Source organism: Amphiura filiformis, chromosome 9 (genome assembly GCF_039555335.1).
Source record: "Amphiura filiformis chromosome 9, Afil_fr2py, whole genome shotgun sequence".
Taxonomy (NCBI): domain Eukaryota; kingdom Metazoa; phylum Echinodermata; class Ophiuroidea; order Amphilepidida; family Amphiuridae; genus Amphiura; species Amphiura filiformis.
The window spans coordinates 55509165-55524932 of NC_092636.1; the positions used below are offsets into that span (position 1 = coordinate 55509165).

The 15768-nt window shown below is 36.8% G+C and overlaps 1 protein-coding gene across 1 annotated transcript; it reads left to right on the forward strand.

Annotated features, from left to right (window-relative positions):
* The first annotated feature begins 458 nt into the window (after positions 1-458).
* Positions 459-15394, forward strand: LOC140161192 (nucleoporin p54-like). The gene is made up of 12 exons (XM_072184641.1): positions 459-569; positions 1390-1644; positions 2647-2766; positions 3255-3338; positions 7455-7639; positions 8503-8690; positions 10211-10462; positions 11151-11244; positions 12384-12491; positions 12799-12918; positions 13245-13355; positions 14432-15394. Exons 1-12 carry the CDS (start codon positions 494-496, stop codon positions 14543-14545), a joined length of 1707 nt encoding a protein of 568 aa, XP_072040742.1. The 5' UTR covers positions 459-493; the 3' UTR covers positions 14546-15394.
* The last annotated feature ends 374 nt before the right edge of the window (positions 15395-15768 follow it).

Below are 15768 nucleotides of genomic sequence, written 5' to 3' on the forward strand. Positions count from 1 at the left end.
TAGAACCATACTTCTGAAAAATTTCCACCACCTCATCCAGCGTATCATCATAGTCAGCCTCGCTGTATTTACCTCTACAAGGAAGGTAAGTGTTGATAACACATATTTGCTCAGATTCCAAATTAAGCTCTATGCAAACCACGCGTTTACCTCCATCAGGCAGCTTCTTGACACAATGATCGAGATTTTTATTCCACAACAGAGCAACACCACTATATCCTCTTGGGCGATGAAAAGGAGAGATCGGATTATCATCATCGACGGATTTAATGAAAGCGCTGAAATTGCAGTTAACTTGGGAAATATCATTTTGCTCAAAGAACAGGTTAGAAGGAACGACGAATCAGAATACGATCCTGGTATCCAGTTCTATGCAAATGAGTTGAAGGAGGTTACGTGAACATGTAAACTTATGCGACTCTTGTGTATACCGACCTCTGTGGCTCACTCATGCTCACTCGGCTCGGCTGTCGAATTCTGCACACTCGACACAATGTCTTTCTTTGGGAACCAAAGCGCTACCACTTCGAAGCCATCTTTTGGGTTTGGAACAAGCACAACTTCTTCAGGTAAGTCATCTAGAGCAATACAACATACTCATCGTAGCCAGTAATAGGAAAATACATTTCAGATTGTTCAGAAAAAGGCTAAAACTAAAAGCCAATTTACGTCGTAGCGTACTTATGCCGTTACATTCGCAAGGTTTCCGAATTTTGCATCAGATAATTTCAATCATGCAATCACTGCACTAGCCTCGGTTCGAGGCGTCTGGGCTCTGGGGTGGTATTTTTTTCCTTTTTTTTCCTTATTTTAAAAATAAAATCTTAACTTTGTAGAGACGATTTTCCGTTTATAACTCTTTTGAAGCGGAATGAAGGCTCCAAAACAAACATGACAAACTGTTTTATTGTAAACTCATCTCATATTTGCCCACGTAACATGATAAAGGAGTGGAACTGTGGAATAATCTAACTGACAATATCATCATGTCTCAACAAGTCCCCCCAGCACATGCCTGGTTTATATGCTTGAGCACCGCCAGTAACCGAGAAGAAGAAGAAGAAGCTAGCTTGTGGAAGTATAAAAAGAACCCATCCAATCTATTTATCAAAATGTAGCAAAGTAGATCCTCAAGTCACTTGTTTTTAAACAGTGGAGATATACATCGCCGTTTGAAAATGGGACCCAATACAAACTTTCTGTTAACACTTGAAGCCTCCGAAACAAATGAAGTCTCCGAAACAACAATAAGATTAATTATCATCTTTGCACATCTAAATTGGGGTGTTTCATACTGATATCTGCATTGTTATTATTACTTGATATGTGTTAAAGACATACAATCATACATTATGGCTTTAACCACTTGATCTTTGATAATTACCATAGGTTTTTCATTTGGTGCTGCCAAGACTTCAGCTCCAACATTTTCATTTGGTACTGGTGCAGCCAGTACAACTAGTGGAAGCCTTGGGTTTGGGACAACGACTACATCTGCAGCGTCATCTGGCTTCAGTTTTGGTAGCGGCACTGGGTTTGGGAGTACTGCTACTGGCACAGGGACCACAGGATTTGGGTTTGGAGCTAATAAAGGTCTGGGTACAACTACAACATCAGGAACCACTGGTTTTGGATTTGGGTCAGGTACAGTGTTATTGATTTTTTTTTGAATCTATGATGTTATCTACTTACTCAAAATGTGTTTGCATAAAAAGTTTGTAACTTTGAAGTTTCATCTATTTCTGGGAACTGAAATTTTGTAAACAGTATGATACATGAGAGGTGGTAGTGTGAAACCATTTGAGTCAAAGTCTCCACCACTGCACCACTCCAGTCTTCCGTCATAGTTGTAGCATATTCCCTATGAACATTGTTTGTTATGAGCCATTACGCTGGAGTGGAATGAAGTTTTCATTCATAAACTTAAAGGCCATATCAAATACAATTTTCTTCTATTCTTGTAAGTTCAGAAATCCTTCGCAAATCAATTTGTGCAAACACATTTGTAAAATGTCAGCAGGGCAATTCCATGTGGATTCATGTAGACGTCAACAATTTACAGAAAAAAAAATTACTTGTAAAGCACTGAACAGAACCCCCAAAATAGTGAATTATTTACTTCAATCATTACTATATTATACAATAATACTGATTTGATGGTTGCATTCTAATAGCAAAAATGGCCGTTGGGTTGCTTGGGAAAGATGGAAACTTCGGATCGTCATTGTGATTTGGTGACTGCCAAGGGGTTATACCATGGCACTGGCAGTATTTTGTAAAATCATTGCTTAGGCAGCAGGGAGGTAGATGCCACCAATGGAGGATATTCTAAATTTGCATGATCAAGGATTCTTGCAAAATTCTCCTGCGAGAATCCAAATGGATTCAACCGCTCTGTCACAGATTTATAATCCTGTTCTCGTCCCTACCCCTGCATTGTTTTCTGGAGTTGGTTCTTTTTTTTCTTTCCAAATTTCCAAACTTTTGTTTTGTTTTCATTAATTTTAATGATGAAAAAAAGTTAAAGCTACATGAATCATACCAAAGTGCATGTACTTCAAATTGTCATTTGAGTTGTCATTGCTTGTCCGTTAATATGTGACACAAGATTAAGCTGAGCTGTTTTATGTATTTTTCTTGCAATAGGTCTTGGTGGTTTTGGAGCAACTAAAACAACTGGTTCTTCATTATTAGGTGGTGGATTTGGCACAACTACTACCACTAGTGCAGGCACAGGCTTTGGATTTGGTACAGGCACAACAGGTGGTAAGTCTAATTCAGTGAAGATAGGGCAATGCAACTAGATATAGAGAAGATGTTATTTCACTTAGTGACCAAATGATAGGTGACCCAGAGGACATGTGCTTTAAAAACTTTTGCCAAAATAGTCAGTGAAGTGGTGATGTCCTGTAATAAATTTAAGCATAATGTCAATACATCAAAATATCCTAATATATATCATAAAAAAATTGCAGTCACCTCATAATACCTGCATTTCAGTGAATTTCCACAGATGAAATTCATTTCTGTGAATTTCCACAGATGAAATTCATGACCACACGGGAAAACAGTGTTTAGATGATTGACCTGCTACTGTTACCTCTGGGCTTAGGACACAGTCGCAACAGCAGTAGCAACAATTACAGCAGCATTGTTTATTCCATATCAGTTAAATATAATGCCATCAATCACATGCCAAGCCTTAATTGAAATTGTTGTATTTTTAATTTTGTTTATGAAATTCACTTGTTTAGGTTTTGGTGGGTTTGGAACTGGGCTTGGGACACAGCAACAACAACAGCAGCAGCAACAATTACAGCAGCAACAACAGCAGCAAGGTGAGTTGAAAACATATTATTCATTAAATGGTACACAGTGTAAATACACATGCTGGATTCACATTGCAAGTTTTAGTTCAGATGATATGCAGGCTATGAACTATGCAGATGTCACAAGGTATTGGTCTGCTACGGATTGAGGGGACATACACACTTACCCGCTGAATAGAGCCAGGCATTCATAGTAGAGAGCTTGCGGAATGAATTCGAAGTTACTGGAACTTTAACGGCAACTTCAAAAATATCGATTCGATTTCTTGCTCAACTTCACTTCAACGCTTAACGCCAGATTGGTTTCTGTACCAACAGCGTCTTGTTGTTTAAACTAGGGAAGTGTATCAATGGGTGATCAAAAGAAGGGTATGTAAAAGCGACTGCATCAAATTTCTCCCTTTTGTTTGCTGAAGTGGTTTGTTGGTAACACTTATTACAATAGGCGCTTAGTTTCAATAAACATGGATTACATCTCTTGGCGATGACCAATGCAATGGGAATTAGGCCTATGTTATGAGCTATACGCTAATATTATACTTCTAAACATGTTTCAATTAAATATTCTTGTGATATGCCTATATTATTGTCCCGGATTATTATAATAAAAGCTCAATTATTATTCCAGTAAACGTCAGCTTTGTCAATTTTATATTTCCATCAGGACACAAGCCCATTTTATCTGTTTGCTCTCCTAGCCCCCCCCACCACCACCATCACCACCTCTCCATATCATCCCCTCCTCCATCTATTCATCTATCCTCACTTTCCCACTCCCCAGTGGCGTTGCCAGGAGTTTTCTTTTAGGAGGGCAAGGACTCCTCTTTGCATTCTGATCGAATTAAATATATCTCCCGAATGATCCTCATTTTGTTCTTTAAAAACTCCCAGAATTTTGAATTTCAACCAACATATTTCTGGATGCTCCTTTTCTGACATTCTTATTTTTGTAACAAATAGGCTTCCTCTTTTAATAATGAATAATTTGGTTGACATATAATACCCATAGGCCTATAATATGCGTATAATAGCGTGACACATGTTAGACCAGCTTTCTGCTGAATTGGGGTACATAATGTAGGCCTAAATGAATAAAATAATAATTAAATAAAATACCTGAACAGTACAAACATATTTGGTTATACAGAGGTGTAATTATAAGACACATAACGTTGTAAAAAATGTTCACAGTAGCTGCAATTGCAGAAGTTCACTACACTGCTGGGTCGCGTAAAATCAGTCCATTTTACTGGAACTTAATCCCTTGGCGTTGAAGTTAAGCCAAAAACTTGGTTCCGCAAGCTGATTTGGTGTACGTCATGAGCACACACAAATGTATATATCAAGTGTGACGTTTGGAACAAAATTTATTTTGATCTAATTCAATCAGTAATTTTTAGCATCATGTGGCATGTTTTTACCCAAACCAAATTAGATTTCCAATAATTGGTCTATTAACTAGACAATACATAAGTGGTGATTATGTAGTCTATGAGGAAATATGCAAACCATTGTTTTAATTATGACATATTTTCATCATAATTTACGGCACACTATAGATTCTGGCGTTAACTTTAACTTCAAGCGGCTTTAATGGCAGAGTGGGTTTGAATACATAATCCTCTATAATCCTCTAGACGTTAAAGTTAAAGTTAAAGTAACTTCATTTCGCAAGCTCTCTAGTGTATCAACTTAGCCTCCGAACTGGTGATTGTAAAGTGGTAAGGTTGATCAAATTGACATCAAAACCATATATTATGTTACCGAGGTACAGATAGTGCACCAACTGGCAAAGTCCCTGTGCTTTGTATGCAATTTGAGAATTCTCGCATATTCATGAGGGCCAATCATTCTATCGCTGGTTTCTATCAGCTTTTGCATGGCGTCATATGCATGTGGCCCATTTCACGGTTAGGCGCCACTTTTGGTGAAAAAAAACTCGAAATTTTCAAAATGGAGTAAATTTAATTTAATAGAGGTTTTCTTTTCCAAATAAGACCAGATTTTCATAAAAATATCATTTCCCAGCTTAAATCTCGCTACTTCTTGAAGAAAATTATGATTTATTATCTCATGTTATGTAATTTTTTAACAAATTTGATCAATATTGAGTAGTGTATATTTATACTTTGACTGTCCAATACATATATCATAGATATTTAAAATAAACAAGTATGTCATAGGCTCCCTTCTGAACAAATTTGGGCAAATTTTGTTGTGTAATGACAAATTTATGGCCACTTTAATGTAATTTTGTGGTAAAAAAGGAAATTGACATGAAAAGGTTTACTCAACAATTTTAATAATCAATGAATGACTCTGATATTGCACAGCTTTGAAGGTCATAATATGGGTAATGTTCACAAGTAATATCAGCCAGTTTGAAAACACAGGTCAAATTCAAGATTCTGATGTTTGTGCAATTTTGGATGTGACTGATGTCAATGTGAATGGAAACCACACACTGTAAAGCAGAGTATGTTTTAGAAAATAATGATTCAAAGAGTTTTCACACACTCAGTGAATTAAATGGGATATATTGAAACATATCAACCTGTGTTAGTGTTCATTTTAAAACATTGTTTACAATTTATAGAAGTGGATGTGACATTTTCAATTGTGAACGGAATGTTTCATTATGATAAACAGTTTGCTTGTCAAAAATATAAGCTTTGGGCACTTCTAACACATATATTTTGTGAGATTCTATTGAATTGAGCAATGCTAAAACGTTTTTCCTGACCCTTTATATTTTTGACAAGCAAAATGTTTATAATTTACTGAAATGTTCCGTTCACAATTGAAAATGTCACATCCGCTTCTGTAAATTGTATACAAAACTGTCCTCTAAAGACAAAGACAAAGCTTTGAAATAATCATATATGACATGTACAAAATAATAAACCTATTTTAGAAAGTCAAATATCATGTTGTTTAAGTATTTTGGCCTAAAAGCTACTAATTTTGAGGATGTGACATGTGAACGGAAATTGAAGCTTTTTGAATCTCCTGTCACAATTAAAGAAGGCATACTGAATTAAAGATTTGTTGTGCCTTTTGATCCCCCACAAACCTGTAATGAAATAACTTCAAACTGGCATCCTAGTCCCATTCCTATTTTGGATGTGACAGGTACCATGGATGTGACACATGTGAACGGAAACTTTGAAATGACATCTGCAAGCTAAGTTGATGAAGGAGTTTTCATTAAATGGTGTCATTAGATAGCTCATAGCAGGAGATTTTAAAATCAAGGAGAAAAAATTCTGCCACATTTTGTTAATAAATTATACTATTTGGAAAATTAATCGGATGTGACAAAATTGTGAACGGAATTTGTTTCAAATTTATTCAAAATATCGCTGTATCTACATAGTAAGAGCAACAAGTGTAATTTGTTCAACAAATAGTAACAAGACTCTGAACTTTACTAAAACACACTAGTTTGCCATTCATGTAAAGTATTAGTCGATCTATTCCACATTGAATAAGGTACATAGATGTGAACGGAAAATGTCACATCCGAATTCAGAAATTTAAATGGTTCTCATGCTAGTTTAACTGACAACTAATACTTTGTTCATGTATGGCTGTAGAGTGCAACTTGTTCACTACATAAAAACAACAAAAGCAGCTGGTAGGCTCAACATAGTTAAAAGTGGCAGCATTGGAAAATAAATGTCTGTTTCCAGGTTGCTAGTGAAATGTGGTTTTTTGACCATTTCTGACCCCTGTGCGCCCTGAAAGATAAAACTAGAAAGGCCGATTAAGCTAATGGAGGTAGGCCATACAGAGACAATGAAAAATCACCAACAGTAAATTCTGTAACCCCATTATTTTTTACACACCAGGCCAGATATGTTGAAAATCAAAAAGTGGCGCCTAACCGTGAAATGGGCCATTTGCATGTGCGCGCAAATATCAAGACTGCTCTTTAAAAAATATGTGGTATTGGGCGCAGATTGCAGTTTTGTTTGTGGCACATCACAGAATGATAGGCCCATATTAACAGATGATTCTGGACCCATCTGTTTATGTCATTAGTCTATGGAGAAAATGTACTTCTTTCTCCTTTGTTTCTACCAGTTTAATTAACTTTATTGATGACCTTATGCTCATTTGTAGGTGTAGATGGCAACTTATTAAACATAGCCAGTGCACTGTCCATGCCTGTCATCTATGGTGATGAGAGAGATGTAATTATTGCCAAATGGAATCAAATACAGGCATTCTGGGGAACTGGGAAAGGCTATTTCAACCAGCAGAATGCTGTGGAATTCAACCCAGAAAATCCTTTCTGTAGATTTAAGGTGAGAGGTTGTGTTCCCTCTATTACAGATTTTAAACTTGGACCAATTTGGCTACTTCATGACAAAATGGTCTTTTCCCAACCTTTATGTGCACGGGCTGCACTGGGTAAAGATTAAAATATTTGTTCAGGGAGCTTAAAAGCTGTTGACACCACACTGTAATAGACATACAGATTGTAATCACAGTAAAAGTCCTAGTAGTTTCTATTTAGCTTTTTTTCTTGCATGTCCATGAGGATCAGTTTATCATTCCCTTGCATGTTCCTAACACTTGCATTGGTTGACTTGTCTAAATTTATATTTCAAAATTTCATAATTTGTGCAAAAGGATGGCTTAAAACCCATTTTTCTGCTTGCATATTGAATGCCCTTCCTGAACTTGTTGTTTTCAAGCAGGAGGTAAACCGATATTTTGATGACAGCCTGTCAGCACTAAAGTTTGTGTCAGAGAAGAACGGCACTTGTTTACATTTTGAGAGCGTGCAGAGCGTAAACATGGAAGATGGGTTCTGATTGGCTGAATCAATCGTCTGACAATCATAGCAACAGACCAATAATCTGATTGGCCGATTGTGCGTGAAATTGTTGGTCGGCGCAGATCGGCACCCTTAAAAGTGAACACAAAGCCACGCGTATGTTGTTCATTAATAAGGCGCTCGCGTCAATTTGAGCAAGGGAGTGCCGTTCTTCTCTGAAACCCAGTGTACTTAGTAACAGAAAACTGATGTTGCCTTGATTATCATTGGCATAAAAACAAATCGTTGCTGTTCTGATTGAAACTTTTAAACAATTTTGAAAATAAAGTGGCTTTTGGTAATAATTGGTTTTACAATATCTTTATCCCCTTCCTCTATGTTTTACAGACTGTCGGATATACAGTGAAACCATGCACAAGGGATGAAGATGGCATGATCATCTTGCACTTCAAGAAGAAGGAGTCTGAAATACGAAGTCAACAGCAGCAGCTGGTGGATAGTCTGTTCCGCATCTTGGGGTCAAACCAAAGTCTGTCAGTGTGTGTTGAGGATGTCAGATCTTTACCAGATGGAAAGTAAGTTCATTCACATTGGTTACTTCTTAACCTCCAAAGAGCTACTGTCTTTCTTACAGCCTTTCTGATTGGTTAATTATTTGATTTATTTATCTGAGTGACCAATTAAAGTATAACTGCTAAATCACCATGCTGCTGATTGGCCCAATAAACCACAATAGTCTTCTTGTAAATATAGTATTTGGCAAGGTCCTGTAGCAGTGTCCAACTGCTCTTCCTGATTATCTCATATAAAGGACTTGGCCACTCGTGGGTCAAGCAATGCTAAGCAGCTTTGATCAATCAATCAATTAATCAGTTACATTTATGTCATCGCGCCAAAATCTTTTCAAAATGTTAAACGGCGCTCATTAGCTCAAAAGCTACTGCTGATAAGCATCCTGAAATAGGTGGCTCTTCAGGAGCTTCTTAAACTATTTAAAAGTACAATTTTTGATTTGACCTGGTAGTTTATTCCACAATCTGGGAGCATAGGCAGCAAAAGCTCGGTCACCAAAAGAAACACATTGTGTTCTGGGCTCAACAAGAGAGGTACCACCTGAGCATGATGATCTAAGCTGCCTTTGCGTAACTCGAATTTGAAGCAGCAGACTGCTGAAGAATGTTGCCAAAAATTATAATCATTAGGTAATTCCCATGGGGTTAATACATGTCTATCTTGTATGATTGATTGTGTAAACTGGAAAAACTGAATGAAAGCGTATGGTTGTTGAAATTGTAAGACAAGACAAGGATTTGAAAGTGTATAGTATTTAGCAGTAAGAGATTTGTAGTTGTACAATTATGAATTGTAATAATATTAAAAATGAGCAATAAACCCTTTTACATTTCCAAATGCACATTAGACAGATTGTATTGTGAGTAATATGCATGGGAGATTAACCATCCTGAAACACGCCCAGTATTTCAATGGGGAGAGGTTCGCTTTTTGTGAAAAATGCTTTATACTTGTGTTTTGCATATATTGTTTGGCCTTGGCATCTTGCATTAAAAACATTGGCCTATAACAAATTTAAATTTGTTGAGCAGAGTAGAACTGCCAATGTTATTAAACATGTCAGTGAAAAATAATATTACGAAAAGTCACAGTTCATTCACATAGCCGCCAATGGAGGAGATTGGATCATTTAACTCTCTCATCTACCTGATGGAGAAGTTCTGAGCATGTGGGATTGGAATTATGAAAGGGCTTATTCAAATTGTTGGCTGAAGTCTGTAGCAAAAGTACATCGTCTGATAATTTCAAGACAAAGCAGAATTATTTTTGAGACCAGATATATTATCACTGGAAATAAGGACCCCATTGGAAATAAGCCTGAAACATTGGCTTTATGGGTTATCCCGGTTCCTAGTGTATTTTTATCTTCACATTGTATATCTTTTAATTTCTTATTTTGTCAAGTGTTATATTTATGTAATGTATTTTAAACTGTGCAATATAATATTTTTATGTATTTTGTATTATGGAACCAAATAAAATCAATCAATCACTTCTTATTTCTTATTACATTCATATCCAGAACTGAGGTAGTTATCTACATCTTAGAGCGCTCTGCCACTGGCCTTTCCAAACGCATTCCTGCATCACAGTTGTTTACCCATCTAAGCCAGTACCAAATGAAGAACCAGCTAGGACAGTTGGGTGTTGTTGAGATGGTGCCTAAACTAGCTGTATCAGGTGCACAACTAGATGCCTATCTTAATAACTCTCCCCTTGGTTATGATCCAAGATTATGGAGACAAGCAAGATTGGATAATCCTGATCCAGAAAGGTAAGTCAGGATTTTTAACGTGTAGGCTAGCATAGTTTTGATTCGTACAAGCTTGCTCAGCGCGGCATTGCACTTACCGTATTCAGTCCAATAAGCGGCCATACCCCAATAAGCGCCCACCCAGATTATTTTCAATTTGTTTAAGGGTACCATTAATGTTGAAGTGACTGATAGATGTTGATACAGTGAAATAGCTTGAAGATTTGAAGTCCTGTGTAAACTTGCAATACATTTACTGCATCAGAAATTGAAAAGTTACTAGAACGTCCTGGGACCCTATTTTAACGTAGGTAAATTTGTCTCTAATTAACGGCCCTTACGAAAAATTTGGTAAACCTGGCAAAAAATAAGCGCCCACACAAAATGACTTTGTAAAGCGCCCTTGGCACTTATTGGAATGAATACGGTAAATCCCATGGGTACTAACTGCCTTTCTTACAGTGCATGTGATTGGTTAATTACATGTTATAATCATCTGAGTAACCAATAAAAATAGAGCTTTTAGATCTCTGAGCCGTTTTATACTTAATCCCCTTCAGCTCTACTGAATATGCTTATCATATCTCTGATTGGCTCAGTGCATGATATGGAAATCTCTTTAACCAATCAAAATAGTTCTTAATGTATTGTGCATCTTTATTAGTAAAGTCTGAATGTGTGCTCTGTGATATTTGTCCTACTTATTTAGTTTGATACCAGTACCAATGGTAGGCTTTCACACACTTAAGAGCAGATTGGAAAACCAAGAACAACAGACCAAACAGCAGCAAGCAAGATTAGATGTAAGTTACATGGCACAGATTCTATACAGAGCACTTGTTTAGGTCTGTTTGTACACTATAGTATATGAAGAGCTTTGTTTCAAAACCCCTTACATCCACTTGCCCATTTTTGAGAACACATCAAAAATCATCAAAAAATCACTAATATATGGGGTTTGCAACAAAAGCAGTTTTTTGCTGGTTGCTTGGGGAAGACGAGCATCCCGCCAAAAACTGCTTTTGATATATTAGTGATTTTTTTGATGATTTTCTGATGTGTTCTCAAAATTGGGCAAGTGGATGTAAGGGGTTTTGAAACAAAGCTCTTCATATCTTGTCTGAAGTTAAAGTGAAATACCATGCGTAAATTTTGCAGTGGTAGTTTCAAATCACATGTGATTTAGGGATTCAATCATGTTCATTGCATTCATAATCACATGATTATTTCATGAGGAATGTCAGTAATCATTGCCTTACAAAAAGATTAGTGACTTCTCTGTTGATATCAGCAATAAAACTGCAGAATAAAACAGAACCTCACCAAAATACTGACTTCAACATGCACAGGTTCCAGGCATGACAAATTTTACTAGCTCACGCGTCCGCTTGTGTTCAAGTATACGCTACTGTAAAAGTGTATTCATCACAGATTAACAATGGCTGGCTACTGTGTAACGGTATAGGGGAGAGTTTTTGAAAACGTTATCATGTGGGGCGTATACACACATGTTGACTGGTTTGTCTCATGCCTGTGATGTAAACGCACTGACAGCATATTCAACTTGATGCGAGACACAGTATTATTATGGCCTCAGCCGGTGCACCGGTGTCTTAATTATTATTTTATCGTGCCTGAGACAGGCCATGGTCATTTAGAGGTGAAATTGGAACCCTCAAAATTACCAAATTTTATGCAAAAAGTAATGTTTCATGGTTAAAATATGGTTTTAGTTAAGATGTCAACATTTAAATGTGAGGGGTCTGGCTATGGTCAAATAATTCTTAGATACCCAATCAATACATTAATTTCTATATGTTTAATTTCTTGTGGATGTTTTACAGCACAAGTTCATAAACTTGCAGGAATGACATTATTTAGCATGGTGCATCTTGCATTTGCATACTATCTTATATAAATTGATCTTGTTCTCCTCATACAGTTGATTGGTAAAGACATTGAGACATTACAGCATAATCAGGACACCATCCATGCCAAGATTGCTGAGTACAAGAGAAGACACCAGGAACTCTCACATAGGGTACTACAGGTGAGTCAACTTACTGGTGCAAGAACAAAAAGGGAAAACAAATCCAATCAATAGTGTTTCTATTGGGCATCCAGTGAATTTTATGCCAGCTAACAGCAGTGGATTTGACATTTCAAATGAGTTTGCCGGCTTACGATTCACGTGCATGGGCAATTAATAATATTACCAGTTTCTTCCCGGCATGGACATTCAGACAGAAACTTCGTCTGGCATTATCCGTCATGTAGACGGATAATTAAAATTAAAATATTACATGTATACTCACCAAAAGGGAAAATATGGACTTGTTGAATGATTTCTATTTCAGGTCATGGTGAGACAAGAAGTGCAAAGAAAGCTGGGAATTGCTATTCAAATTGAAGAGGAACAACTGCATACAAACTTGGAAACAGTGCAAGCGGAGTTGAACGCCCCTGCACAAATGAAGGTATGGCGCATACAGGAGTGGAATTTTCAAGTTATTTCAAACTAGCTAATTGTTGATCACAGTGAGATTTACTCATCTTCTTTCCAATGTTGTAGTTGAGATTATCCTGAGACCTGCCCATCCAATATCATGGTCAATTAACTTAGCTGTCTCTTTTTCCTTCTCTTGAATTAATTATTTTCCTCCCACACTGTTACTTCTCTTTTACCTTAAGATTGCACTTTTATATACACATTCTCTTTATGTGATTTTTGTAAAGAATTTAGTGAGAGAACACAAAACGCACAACTTCATATGTCTGCATTTTTGTTTTTTTGTGTTGTCAGGGTCGTTTAAATGAAATGATGTCGCAAGTAAGATTACATAGCCATGTTGGTGGTCGACGTGGAGATGAGCAGTACCAGATATCACCAGAACTGCAACAAGAAATCAGACAGGTATGTTTGCATATATGGAGATACTAACAAGGACAGGGAAAATGTGTGATGTGCAAAAAATGCTGAAAATTGCGTATTTTACGTACAATCGCGCATTTTAGGTTCGACTGCGAATGTTAAAATTTGCCCAAAATAACCTTTTTTCAAGTACTAATTTTCCAAAAACCTGAAGTTTTTACTAAAATCAAAGGATCCATAATGATCTGCAACACAATCCATGTTAAAAAAAGTATATAGAAAATAGGCCGTTGCAAAAATTTACAAGAAAATCTAGAAGAAAAACAGTAAATTTTTTAAAACTTTTCGGGGACAAAAAATTACACATTTTGGTACTAAATGCGCAAATTGCACATTTTTGCGCATTTTCAAAAACTGGCGCGTGCATTTTGCTTTCAAAAATAGCGCATTTTCTCTTTGAACAACATTCCACTCAAGGCATTCAAATTTCTCACTGCACAACATTAAAAACAAAATATGGAATGAAAACTCTTGCTCTGACTACTCAGGATTTGAGCAAGCCTGGAACCTTTTTATTTACCTTTTTAAGCTTCATGGGTTCATATACTTGCTACAGTCAGTCTACTCTGAAGTACAAAGTACCGACGCGGACGCACACATTGTGCCGACTTTGAAGGCACGCATATATCTGCAGCAGAGACGCGGCACTGTTTATACGCGCGCATTGTCACTTTGTACTTCAGAGTGGACAAACTGTATTCAGCTTTTGATTGTTTCTCCACTGGCTATGGGTTGTGTTGTGCTTTGAGTTCGTGTATAATGTTATACATGTTTAAGGTAAGATTTTGTGAAAATGGATAATATGGCACTTAGTACATTGTACCAATAGGACCTGATATTTGTTTTGATGAAAAAGTCAACAAACAATGCCATATCTGTCATAGGTAGTTTTGATGCCCCTTGCCCATTTAGGTCTTCCAAATAAATAAAATTGTCAGTTGAAGCCACAGTGATAACATTTTCACACTGGATAATGGCAAGGGCTTCAATCATTCTTTGTGTCACATAAGTTGGTTCATCACATCAACTCACAATGTATTTCTCATTGATTTTTGCAGCATTTGAAGCAACAACAAGAGGGCCTGAGTCATCTCATCAATACCATCAAGGATGATGTGGAAGATCTGAAACTCATAGACACAGGACTGGAAGAAGCAAGTTTAGTCAGATGATGATGACACACTAATTTGGAAATAGTGACTTGTGAATATTGCACCTCATCAACCCAAACTAATTTAATGAGGTGCCTTCAAGCCTTCATGTTGGATTTCAAACACAATTAATGACACTGACTTTGGGTTTGATGTCCAAGCATTCTGGTCATCATTTTCATTAAGGTCTGGATGCATTTCCTGAGCACATTTGATTATACATCAGCTGTGGCAGATAATATGGTGTATATAACCAGTGCTGGGTTCTGAAGGAATGCATTTCCTGAGCACATTGACATATGCAATAGTTACATCACCTGTGGCAGGAAATATGATGTATTATACCTGCATGGTGTTGAAATCATTTAAGATAATGAGAGCATGTTAGTTAAAAGTATTTATCTTGTATTGTTAAGAATGTTTTGAAGCCTAACAGGTGTTGCAGAAGAGTGTATTATGAATGGAACTAAAGGAAGATTCAATCATGAAAAGAAATTAGTGGCTCTCTTGGCAGAGCCGGAGTTGCTCTACTGCCAAAATTGCAGTCACAGTTTTAGTTTATCCTTGCCTATCCGCTCATGTGGCAAGGGGCAGGGGTGTTAATATAGAGGATATCAACAGGGCTAGAAAAATATTTTATTTCCTGGCAAGATACAGTGTACGACAAAGTTTACTCCAAGATTTGGATCAAAAAATATCATAAGTATTTCTTACACAGGGATACTAAATTTCCCTTCAAATTCTAAAATGTCCATCAAAATCCCAAAATTTCCTGGGAATTGGCTTCCTGGATTCCAATTTTTTCCAGGCCTGATACCAATATTTTAAAGTATGGGTTCCCAGCCATTCAGTCTAGACCCAATTTGCTAATTGAAGACCTATGAAAGAAACTTGTTTGTAAGGAGGGAGGTGAGCAAAAAATAAGTGTAGTACTCGGGGAGCTAGGACCACCTACTTTGCACCCCCTACAGGACCGAACCAAACAAACTTATTTTAAGTTCCTCAGATGACCCTAAAACATAATCTGGATGTTCCCAAAAATATAAACTGGCCCCAAGGGAGGTAAAAGGTGATCGAACTTTGCACAGGGTCAATTTTCAATTTTGCTCAAATTGTGTTAAAAATTATTCCAATGTATTCTTCTAGTCACAAGGATTCAGACAATGTATTATAGTTTAACCTGTCTGGGATGTACCATTCTACATCAAAGTGCTCTGATTTTGCCGAAAGAGGTGTTAAAATGT

What these genes read in the sequence shown, in the direction of transcription:
- LOC140161192 (XM_072184641.1), top strand. Translation starts at nt 494, where the DNA reads ATGTCTTTCTTTGGGAACCAAAGCGCTACCACTTCGAAGCCATCTTTT. An exon ending in GCAGCAACAACAGCAGCAAG is followed by an intron (nt 3,339 to 7,454) that starts GTGAGTTGAAAA and finishes GCTCATTTGTAG; the next exon opens with GTGTAGATGGCAACTTATTA. An exon ending in GATAATCCTGATCCAGAAAG is followed by an intron (nt 10,463 to 11,150) that starts GTAAGTCAGGAT and finishes CTACTTATTTAG; the next exon opens with TTTGATACCAGTACCAATGG.